This window comes from Saimiri boliviensis, chromosome 3 (genome assembly GCF_048565385.1).
Source record: "Saimiri boliviensis isolate mSaiBol1 chromosome 3, mSaiBol1.pri, whole genome shotgun sequence".
Classification (NCBI taxonomy): domain Eukaryota; kingdom Metazoa; phylum Chordata; class Mammalia; order Primates; family Cebidae; genus Saimiri; species Saimiri boliviensis.
In genome coordinates, this window is record NC_133451.1 from 74,368,734 (window position 1) to 74,381,046 (window position 12,313).

The following is a 12,313-nucleotide window of genomic DNA, read 5'->3' on the forward strand; positions in this document are numbered from 1 at the left end:
GACTCAGAGGCTTGCCACCAAAAGGACCAACATACCCTTTCTCTGCTCCATTTCCTCATTATGCATCAGTGACTCCTTTATACTATGAAAACTCTGTAAGGGATTGTGATGTTAGTTGTAGAAAATCAAATGCTCCTTGAGTAAGGCAGCTTCGTTTTATAAGATATACTAAAAAGATTAAAATATGTAAATCAAATTTCACTTTACACATGCAAATCCAATTTCCTTTTATACATCTAAAGAGTTTAAACCTTTCTCTGCCCCTTAATGCAGCATGAGTTGGCTTAAGATTTTTCACCACAGAAAAAGGCTCTTGGTCTTTGTAAAGTGGTGCTCTGGCATCTTTTTTAAAATTTATTTACAGTGTTAATAATATAGCTAAATTCTAATATCTTCTAATGAAATTTATTTTTTACTTCAAAATATCTTACCACTTCCAAGCAGTCAATAATCTTGGTTAATTTATCTTCGGGTAAATTCTTCAGCAAGGATACACTTCAAATATAAAAAGAAACGTTCAATTATCTTCCTGAATTAAACTATAAATACACACATATATGTAAATTCTAAAATCTTTACATACATTAAAAAAAAATAGACTTTGATTCTTCCAAAGTAAATGTCCAAATTACTGAAAACACAGCAATAACTGAATTTCACATACATTGGAAATTATAGATATGTAATCACAGACATGTGCCACAGGCAAGTAAATGAAAATAGTAAGATATCAGACAGGAGGGAAAAAAATTACATTTTGACTATTTGGTGAAAAAAAAATGTACATTTGTTGTCGGTTTTCAAAGTGAATTGCATTTGGAAATTTGTTGCTCTCCACATCTCAATATATCTTTTATTAGTTTATGCAAGGAGCTGTGCTTCCAGTGGAGAATCCGATTTTTGTCTAAATCCTTGTAATTAAATAAGGACCGCATCCGGGGGTATGAAGGAACATGAGAATTCACATTGAAATGATCTCTGATTATTAGTCATACTGTACTGTCTTTGAAAATTAATGACAGCCAGAGGCATGGATGAACTTCGGAAATAGGCTAAATCAAGCTACAAGGAACATTATAAAGAACACCAAGGGAATGATCACTAAACTTCAGAATGCAGATACCCCCCAAGGAGAGGAGGAGGAAGAGACAGAAATAACATGGGGAAGTATATAAGAACTTCAACAACTGCTTTTTCTTCCTTAGGTTGGGCAGTAGCTTCACAGGTGTTCATTTTGTTGACACACCTTACATATGTACTATATATCACATAGAATATCACATCCATCATAATAAAAAATGTAAATGGAAAAAATAACATACTGTATATTATGAAATAAAGATTACTATATTCCCCTAATTATATATCACCATAGATGAAATGGTAAAAGAGTCAGTCAGAACTTGTCATTAACACAGGTGATCATAAAAGTTTTACTTCTGGTCCAAACAGGGATCTATAACACCAGTGAAAATTAACTGTTATAAACCTAGCACCGTTGGAGGTTGGTGGGAAAAGAGATACAAGAAAATATCTTTTCTCTGTCTCTTCTCTATGAAGGCAAGAATTGGGTTTATCCTATTCACTACAATATTTAGTGCCTGCTAGTAAGTATTAGTTAAATGAATGAAATAACAAAAGGAGGGAAGGAAAAAATAGTATTACTAGTAGATTATCTGAGCTTTTTTCACTAAGAACATGGTAGACCCCAAGGGAATTAGCTGATATGCATCCAAGTTATTGAGGAACAGAATAATTCACAAAATGAGTATGGTCTAAGTCCCTGTCATCGTGACAAGTACAGTAATATTTTTAGCAAGTCAATTTGCTACAAATAATAGTAATTTGGGAGATGGTGTGACTATGCAAATAAGAAATTCTCAGGTAAAGCAAATAAGGGTAATAAAATTAATTTTACTACTATTCTAAGCAAAGAATTTTTAGAAAGCTTGTCTTTTGGCTAACCACTTTCAAATTTCAAATGCCTTTCAAAGCCAACTGAGCAACCCAATGAATAGTTTCGGTTTTTTGCACATTTTTCTATGCTGTACACTATGGCTCCATCAATACAAGGGCAAAAACTAGCAGCAGATGTAAATGGGTGTATAATGCTAATGGAAATTAAATATAGTTTTTGGTACGAACAGGCATTTACTGCAAGCAATGTTACTTTGGTTTAGTCATGTGGAAAATGCTGACATGAGAGAAGCTATAGTAAAATAATTATTCTGATAAAACCAACATATTCACAATATGGCAATTCCACTTTCTCCCAATGTATTATTCTTACCTTCTGAGGAAGTTTCTGTATTGTTCATCTCTAGCTTGGGCTGTTCTCCTCATTATATTCTGGAATACCTCTCGATCTAGTGCCCACGTTTTAACATTGGTAATAGCTTTAGAAAAATCAAGAAAACAATAAAACATTTTGTACCACATTGTGAAAACATTCCAAAATATAAATCAATAAATTTGTTTTATGTTCTTACAAAATGATATTTTTTTGGAAAATGCATTATTTAAACATACAAATGAAGGAAACAGCAAAATAAATAGTGAGCAATTTTATAAATCATTTTGTGTGTATATGTATTTTTAATGTGTCTTTTTATGTTGTTCAGACACTATTGCTAAAGAAACTACATATTATTTAAGAATCTCTACAGTTACTTTTGTGTAAAATGCATACAAATTACCTGAAAGAGACTATAAAAGAAAGTTTGAGACAATTTTTATTACAGGAATGACTTCAAGGCAAGTATAAAGTTTAAAAAGAAAGTGGGGCAGAAGTGGTGGCTCTTAAAAATCTAGATGATATTGTGATTGTATAATTTTTTAAAAAAAGAATAATCAAAGTCTACAAAACAGGTTAAAACCCAAAGCTCTGGATTACCAAACTTTAAATTGGAATCATCCTGATATTCTTTTTAGAAATACAAGATCCCTGGGCTCCATTGCCAGAGACTCTGATTCAGGTTGGGAGTAGAGCCCCAGAATCTACATTTTTATCAAACACCTCAACAAAGCTAACACATATAACCCAGTCCCAAACACTGAAAAACATCATCTACATGTGTTTCCGAGATAATTTCAATGTCAATTCCCATGTTCCTTCTCACCCTCAGATTCAGTCCTTAGTTACAAGGGTCTAGATTGCTGTAAAGTCAATAAAACAGAAATCTAAAGAAAAGCAAATAAAGTAATTCAGTCCCAAAGTCATTCATGAAAATTCTAATTACTCTCATTTTTATTCCTTTTGATATACATACATTTTCATTGGTTTAATTAATTTTTTCTGGCTTATAATATGGTCAGAATCTCATTGAGACTGGCTAGAAAGCAGACATTCTTGATAAGTCAAAGGCATAAGTCTACATAGTAAAATGTGAAGTGGCAATTAAAGCAAAGATTGGAATCAGTCAGCTTAAAGCCATTGTTTTTGGCAGAAAATCCCTTTTTATATTTATTTTTTATTCAATTTAAAGTTCTGGGATATATGTGCAGGGCATGCAGGTTTGTTTCATGGATAAATGTGTGTCATGGTGGTTTGCTGTACCTATCAACCCATCACCTAGGTATTTAGCCCCGCATACATTAGCTATTTATCATGATGCCCTACCCCTCCCCATCAGGCTCCAGTGTGTGTTGTTCCCTTCCCTGTGTCCATGTGTTTTCATTGTTCAACTCCCACTTATAAGTGAGAACATGCAATGTTTGGTTTTCTGTTCCTATGTTAGTTTGCTAAGGATAATGGCTTCCAGATCCATCCATGTCCCTGCAAAGAACATAATCTCTTTCCTTTTTATGGCTGTGTAGCATTCCATAATGTATACGTACCACATTTTCTTTACCCAGTCTATTGCTGTCATTTGGGTTGATTCCATGTCTTTACTACTGTAAATAGTTAAAAGTCATTTTACATTTTATACACAGGTATCCAGAAAAGTTCTCTTTATCTTAAATTATATTGGTAAATACTTCAATATAAATCCCTTAATAGACATAGCATTTGTATTATAAGAACATATGGGGTAAAATAGGAGGAAAAAAAGACTCTGGATCAGGGTGCAAATGTGACTGAACTAGATTAACTTTAACATGGCACAATAATTCAAAGACGGATCATTTCCTCTTTTATTACCTTTAACAGAGGCAGTCCTTGTACAGTTGTATAAAATGGCAAGCTCCCCAAATGTGGTCCACATAGGGATGGATGACAGCAATTTCTCCCCCTGGAACACCTCTAGTCGACCCTCTATCAAGTAGAATTTTAAAAACACCCACACAAATAATCAATATCCATGTAGATACCATAAATTAGAAAAATAAAACAATCATAAAGCACACAAAGTATACAGGTAAGATACTTTATGATTCTCATTATAATATACCAGTTAAAAGTGCAGAATGAAACAATCTCTGCCACTTACTATTAGTTGGGTCATCTTGAGAAACTTACTCTATCTGTCTGAAGTTCCTCATTGATAATGAGGACAATAATAATAATTATTATTATTATTATTATTATTTGACATTGGTGAGAACGAAGTAAGTTAATATAGGTAAGGAACTTAGAACAATGACTAGTGCATAGTAAATGCTGTGTAAGTGTTAGCCATTGTTAATATTATTATTTTTACAATGTTCTTTTCCTGAAGCAGTGGCTGGCAAGTGTTTTGTTTAAAATTCATTATAACCTATGAGAAATGTAATACATGAAACGATTTCTTTTTTATGAGGAGCTCAACAATCACTGTATGTCTTAAAAACACAGAGCAGTTATTCATACTGATGGAATGACAATCTGTCATAACCAGTAAGCAGATCAGCCCTGGAATCAGACTGCCTGGTTGTGTCCTATTTCAACTTGTTTTTGTCTATGTGACCTTGGGTGAGTTGCTTTGTAGTACTTCAATTGTCATCTAACCTGTCATTTATTTAAATGCAATACATAATAGATACAAATGAAAATCACTAAGAAGAGCGTTTGGCACTTATCTTTACCTACGCAAAGATTGGAGGAAGGGAGAGGCAGAACTGTGCAACACCTTCACTATTTTTTTGCCTTGGCAGCTTGACTCTTCTTTGGCTTTGAACAAATACAAACAAAACTTTAACCAACTAAAAGCATAAGCCAAAAAGATGTAAGTTCTCAGAGGAAAAAAAAAATGGCGGGGCAGCGTCTCCTTTCCTTAAAGAATTAGTCTTTCCTTTTCCTAATTCACTGCTAAGTATCTCTGTGTCATCTCTGTCCATCCACTCATTCAGCAAAACTGATCTGACCACCTATGTTGTGCTGAAAACTGGTCCAAGTGTCAAAGCCATAGAGAGGACAAAAGAGAAAACATACTTAGTCTGATATAATTTATATTAGCAAGGAAAAAAAACACTCAGTTGTGGCTCCAAATCCTACAGGTTAGACATGCAATTTAAAATTTCTCATTATCTAAATTCTATTCTATCAAAGCCACTTAGTGGTAGTGTCCAGTTGATATCATGAATCTTAACGTATTTCAAGTTTTTTTCTTGAAATTGGTTACAGCTCATGGTACCTGAGCAATGCTGAAGGATTATATAGAATATCAAAAGTTTAAGCTAAATATGCTTTTACTATTTGCTATTCATGCTATGTTTCATAAAGGAAATATTTTTAATTATAAAATTAATTTACTCAACTAGATAATTACACCAGACAATTCAGTCCTTAGGTGACACTGTAATTAATTCAAATAAGAAACCTTCCAATTTTCATTTTGATGTGTGGCATAGTCCTGATCTCAGTTGCTGTTTTGATACTGACTTGTGTTCAACCTCTTCTCTCCTTGGGCCTTTCATCAGAACTACTTGGGAAGAGACAAGATAGGCTAACATCAGTTTCTTATCCTCTCCTAGGAAGTTCCATAAATATTTGTTGACTTAATGACCCATCTTCTCTTGCTGCAATACTCTAGTGTTGCTAAAACAGAAGTTAAAATGGCTAAGAGAAAAGTTGCAAGAGAGAAAATTTGTCTAAAAAATTGAAGGCTGGCTAAATTAAGACTATAGCTCATTAGTTAAGTAGAATGATTACTTGTGAATGACTGCATAATTTTAAAGGTACCTACAAAGATATATATGGCAGATGATAAATAATCATAAAATTAGCATGTTCAAACAATCAAAGTATATAAAAACAATCTTTTATATACTATAAATAGAATAATACATGTTTATTAATTTGTTTAGATAGACAACTTCTGCCTCACACTTAAGGCCCCAAAGGAACAAGAATAAAAGCATTATTTAGATTATCAGGAATATATTGCAAAATAAAAAGCATACCTCTATTTATTACTCCTTCTGTGTAAGCCAGTTTTAACTTTTTTCCCTAAAACTCAAAAAGTTGTGCCAGAATGTGACAAAATGTTCTATAACTTTAATCCCTGTTAAGATATTTTTTTTGCTTCAATATATAAAAAAGAAAAACACTGAATAGTCATTTTAAGATCTATACATCACAGAAATAAATCCTTTGCCTATCTAAATCATTATAATCTTCCCAACATGTAAGCATGTTCAACTTATCATAGATAAAGGAAACCATTTAAATGATTCTAAAAACACCAGTTTTAATTGTAAGATGGGTCATTTGATTTGTGTGTTGGTCAAATGTACCTAAATTGTGTTTCTAAATCATTGATATAAAACTAAAAAATTTTCCAGAAGCAAAATAATAATTGTTTTCTTTTTTCCTGGTATATTATCTTAAAATGTTAACTTAAACAGCAGTATTTTGAATAAAAACACTTTTTGAGTGAGTGGTATTGTGATTAGAAGGATTCTTCAGTCAAATTGCCTACATGTGTATTTTACCTCCACTGCTTATGAGCTGTGTGGGATTACTCTCTCTGAGACATAGTTCATGTTAGTAACATGGAAAAACCAGAACTTGCCTTACAGGGTTGGTGAGAAGATAAAATGAGATCTCTCTATCAAGTGTTCAATAGGATGCCTGATACATAAAAATCATGCAGCACATATGAAGTATTACCATCATTATGATTAGATCAATAATCTTGCTACTTCATGAATTCAATATGTTACATTTTCTACAAATAGAGCAACTAGTTTCACATTTTTATAAATGTTTGCAAAAAATCATAGGCAAAATATTTATTATATAATAACTGGAAAAATCTGTGGAACCCACCTGCCAGCACAAAGATATGGTTTCCTGGTTCTCCCTGCTTAATAATATAACTCCCTTGCTGATAGTTTCTCCCATACATGCATTCCACCATGTCTTTGATCTGCTGAGGATCCAGTCTTTTCAGAAACTGATTTTTATTAAGGGCATCTGTAATGAGCTTCTTCTCACTGGTATAATGGAAAGGAGATGTCAGTTACAATTAATGAAAATCATGTTTTACTATTTAGATTCACTTTATTCTGATTCCTTATAATATTACCTACAAAATTTTAACTTTCTAGCAAGGACGTTTTTTTCTAACCCCACCAAACACTTCACCCTTATAACTACCATAACTTACATGAAAAACCTATGAAAATATTTTGAATATTATTCTGGTAGTCATTATGACAGCAATATTATTATCATGCTTAACTGCCATCACCAAAAATGTAGAATTTCTCAAGATCCATAGATGCACTAGTAATGGACACATGATTTTTTAGATGGAAAGCAAATCTCATGGATATAAAGGGGTTGTATTTAAGAATTTACAACGCAGTCTTCACTCATTGATGTATTCATGTATGTATAGAGCCTATAGTACTAGTTATTTATATTTTATTTAATCCTCATTACCATATTATGAGATAATTACTATTCCTATTTTATGAAGAAGTAGACTAAGAAGTAAGAAGCAACTTATTTTTCATGGGATTTAAAACTAAGTAGGTCAGTCTGAAGTCTGGACTGCTTCTATTCCATCCCATTTTCTCTTCTAAGGGAAAAAGCTTCTAAGGGAGAAGGCTCTTGGGGCTTGTGGGTTTGATCAGCCATAGGTGGTGATGGTGATAGTCTAGGTCTGACTAGATTTTACTCCAGATAAGTGTGAACTAGACAGAACGAACATTTCCAATCTCACAGCCCCATTCATTCCTCAAATCCAAGTTCTACTTGTTGATATTTTTATAACTCTCTGCTTTATTTTGGAAAAGACGTAGCTCAAAATAGTTACCCAATCTTCATTAACATAAATTTAAAATATTTCAATTAAAATTCTTTATATATAGATATCATAAAATTATTGCACCAAAGGAAAAATGCTCTATGAGCTATGTCAGAATCTGCACAATATATTTAATCTTGATCAAAAAACTCAGCATGATTTTGTAAATACTTTTTTTCTGTATTTTTCATTCAAACTCTCTCAATTACTGTTTGGAAACTGGCGATCTTTTCTACAAAAAAAGTTTTCAAACAGAGTAAGATTTAATGAAATTAAATAATTCTTTCATGGCTCTATCCATCAGATTAGGCTACATGAAGAAAACTGTATGAAGTCTTGTACAAAGAAATTTCTTCTTCCCTCCACTGACTCAAAGCTATTCAAATTCTTTGAGTGCCTCCAGAACTTTCATCTATTCTATTACCAAATCTTATCAATTCTCTTTACAAAGTATCACTGTTACCCATTTTATTTCCCATTTTCAAGGATGCTACCACAGCCCAAGAACAAATATTAGGTCTGGACAACTTTCAAAGTTTCTTTTCTTGGATTTAAGCTTCTAGACTATTTCCCTTAAAATCCATCTGTACTGTATTATAAGATTATTCTTGCTTTAAAAAAAATAAAAAAATTGATTTCATGCTCATCCCATTCATTTTTATCCACTAAAGTTAACTCACTTAATATATATTGAGAACATATCTTTTCTAAGTAATCTTCTTAGTACAACTAGTAGAACTGAACAATATCAAGAAGCTCCAGCTTTCACAAACTTTATATGTTAGTATGATATTCCAGTCAGTGTTTCCTCAATGCCTATACATCCCAATTTTCCAACGTATGTTCCAAGAAACACTATTTCTCTAAAAGCAAAGTGAGCTAAGTTTAAGCAACTTTGGAAATTTACAATGCACACTTTAAAGATTCAAAGAAGTCTTGCAGTAAACAAATACCTTTACCAGTATTTTGCAAGCTTCAGTGTCTTTTTTATTTATTTCTTTTTTGGTTTAACTTCTGCCAACATTCCATGGAAGTACTCAAACGGACTCTTTTGCCCATAGAAAAAAATCAATATCCTACAACCCAGTATTCACCATTTTCTACAACATGGCTTCACTCTATCTATCCATGACTTAGGCCTTCAAGCAAATTTTCTATTATAGATAAGACGGTGTTCTCAACTTTGAACTTTACCTTAAGAATGGAACATGTTTTCTTTTTTCACTTAACTTACTTTTAACCCCTCAACCTTTCCAAACCTTATACATCCACCAAGAAATTCCTCATAATTTTAAATGCATGCTGTAGCATATAAAATCCTTTCTTTTTCTTTGAACTCCTAGAGTACTTATATTCACATCTGTTCTGTTTTTTAAATGTCATTAAGCACTTACTTAGGACATAAAAATTAAACATGATTCATGGCCTCAAAAAGTTCCCAGACTTTTATAACTTAGTGTATAAACATACTGTAATAGTCTTTAGTAAAATTATCTCTATGAATTTTCTCAAAAGAAGATTATAAATTTTTGAAGAATTATCTTTTCTTGAGCTTTCTGTTTAAAGGCAGCATGCAGCCATGATTAAAAACATAAACAATACAACTGTGACAGGCCAGCTATTATCAGCACAAGTCTTCTTGCTCCCACAAAACAACCGAAAGGTGATTAGATAGAAAATATGTTGAAAGTATTGAAGATCTATCAACATAGCAACAACTTAGAGTCATGATCTACGGGAGAACATGAGGCTGACATTCTCCTCTGCATTTCCTTCAAGGCATTTGCTGCTTTGCAGGCAGCTACTTAACACAGTCTTGGCTATCTCAAAGAAAAAAGTTAATGTTCAAAGAACACCATGAAGTGGGATGATGGGATGGTTAGTTCTTACTCCTAGGATGCAGCCCTTCAGATGTTGCATCTGAAATCTTGGTTGTTTACCGGAATCCCACCAGGTGAACCAGAATCTCAGGTAAACACCGAGGATTTCAGATGGGACATCTGAAGGGCTGCAGCCTAGGAGTAAGACCTAAGCAAAACAGGCTAGCTTTCAAAAACACTGCAAACAGCTACCAAATAAACAAAACACTAGTTTGGTTACAGCTATCAGCCACTAGCCTAGCTGCCTGCCAGAAGTAAAAGTAAATCTTTCCCATAGGAAGTTTGCAAGATCTAGACACTCAAAGTTTCTCCAGTTTTTTAAATAAGAAATATCTGTCATGACATTAGAAGTTACCAGGCATACTAAGAGAAAAGGCCAAATGACTAAGGACAAAGAGAAAAAAGACAATAGAAGCAGAACCATAGCAGATCAGTATATTGCAGCTATCAGGTACAGACTTTAACTATAAACATTATGCTTTAATGACAAACAGAGATGTCAGTAAAAACATATATCTTTAAAGAAATCAAATGGAAACTCTAAAACTGAAAAACACAATTATCTGAAGCGTGAACCTCAAAAGATCAGTTTAAAATCTGATAAAATGCAGCTAAAAATAATTATAAACTAAATATAGGCAGGTAGAATATATTTATAGAAGATTAGAGAGAATCTAGGGTGGAAAACAAAGCAAAATGTAAAAGTAAAAATCAAAACATAAGAGATCTGTGAGGCATAATAGAGAAGTTGGACACTGAAGAAAGAGAAATAATTGAGCTGAAACAATACATGAAGGAATCGTATTCAAGAGCTAGCTTAAATCAGGCTGGGTGTGGTGGCTTACACCTGTAATCTCAGCATTTTGGGAGGCTGAGGTGGGCAGATTATAAGATGAAGAGATTGAGATCATCCTGGCCAACATGGTGAAACCCCATCTCTACTAAAAATACAAAAATTAGCTGCACTTAATGGTACATGCCTGTAGTACCAGCTACTCAGGAGACTGAGGCAGGAGAATCACTTGAACGCAGGAGGCAAGGTTGCAGTGAGCTAGGATCATACCACTACACTCCAGCCTGGCAACAGAGTAATACTCCATCTCAACAAACAAACAAACAAAGAGTTAGAAATCAGTTAAAGACATCAAGCATAGACAAGATTCATTATAAACTCTGCATAAAATAAATACAAAGAAAACCACATCTAAGCCTACCGTAGTCAATTTGCTGAAAACCAAATACAATGAGAAAACTCTATAAAAAAAAAAAAAAGGCATTGTTTTTAAGTGACTGACTTACTCTTCAGCAGAAATAACAGAAGCCAGAACACAGTAGCATACCTTCGAAGTATTTCAAAGAGTCTGTTTCAGTATCTCTACCCAGCGGAAATCACCTTCAAAAATGAAGGCAAAAGGAAGATATTTTCAAAATGTTTTTTCATTGGCAACAGATTCATAACAGTGAAGAGCTCCAGACAGAAGAAATATGATCTCAGATGGAAACTGGCAGATGTTAGAAGGAAGAAAGAGCAATGGAAAACATAAATCTGTGGGTGACTAAAGAAAGCTTGTATTTATCAAAGAGCAGTAATAATACCATGTGCAGTGTAAAATATCTAATAAATAAATGTAGAAAACAGCCAAAACTGCAGGAACAATAAACGGAGTTAACATAATGTAAGGTCCACCAATTGATAAAAGTACTAACTATGTTAAAAATTTAGTAATTAAAGATGCATGCCATAATTTATAGTGAGGCCTGAAAGATTAGTCAAAGAATATTTAACTAGAAAGCTAACAAGGATAGGCCAGGCATGGTGGCTCACACCTGTAATCCCAGCACTTTAGGAGGCCAAGGTGGGTGAATCACTTGAGGTCAGGATTTTGAGACCAGCCTGGCAAACCCCATCTCTACTGAAAATACAAAAATTAGCCAGGCATTGTGGTGGGCCACTGTAATCCCAGCTACTCGGGAGGCTGAGGCAGGAGAATCACCTGATCCCAGAAGGCAGAGTTTGCAGTGAGACAAGATTGCACCATTGCACTCCAGCCTGAGCAACAAGAGCAAAACTCCATCTCAAAAAGATTAAATAAAATAAATAAATAAATAAAAGCTAACGAGGATAAAATGGAATTAAAATATATAATTAATTAATCCTCAAAACATGGCAAACAGATAAAGAAACTGAATAAGTGGAAGATATTAGATTTTAAATCCAAATATTTTATATTTACATCAGAGATAAATATAGCAAATACC

At 33.3% G+C, this 12,313-nt stretch overlaps 1 protein-coding gene across 1 annotated transcript in view; it reads right to left on the reverse strand.

The window, feature by feature from the left end:
• The window catches only part of PRKG2 (protein kinase cGMP-dependent 2), a 116,658-nt gene that overhangs the window by 73,935 nt on the left and 30,410 nt on the right, over nucleotides 1-12,313 (reverse strand). The window contains exons 3-6 of the mRNA XM_003923946.4: nucleotides 7,190-7,356; nucleotides 4,142-4,255; nucleotides 2,291-2,396; nucleotides 432-495 (exon numbers count right to left, since the gene is read on the reverse strand). Of these exons, the coding sequence (XP_003923995.1) occupies nucleotides 432-495; nucleotides 2,291-2,396; nucleotides 4,142-4,255; nucleotides 7,190-7,356 (451 nt within the window). The remainder of the gene's footprint in view (nucleotides 1-431; nucleotides 496-2,290; nucleotides 2,397-4,141; nucleotides 4,256-7,189; nucleotides 7,357-12,313) is intronic.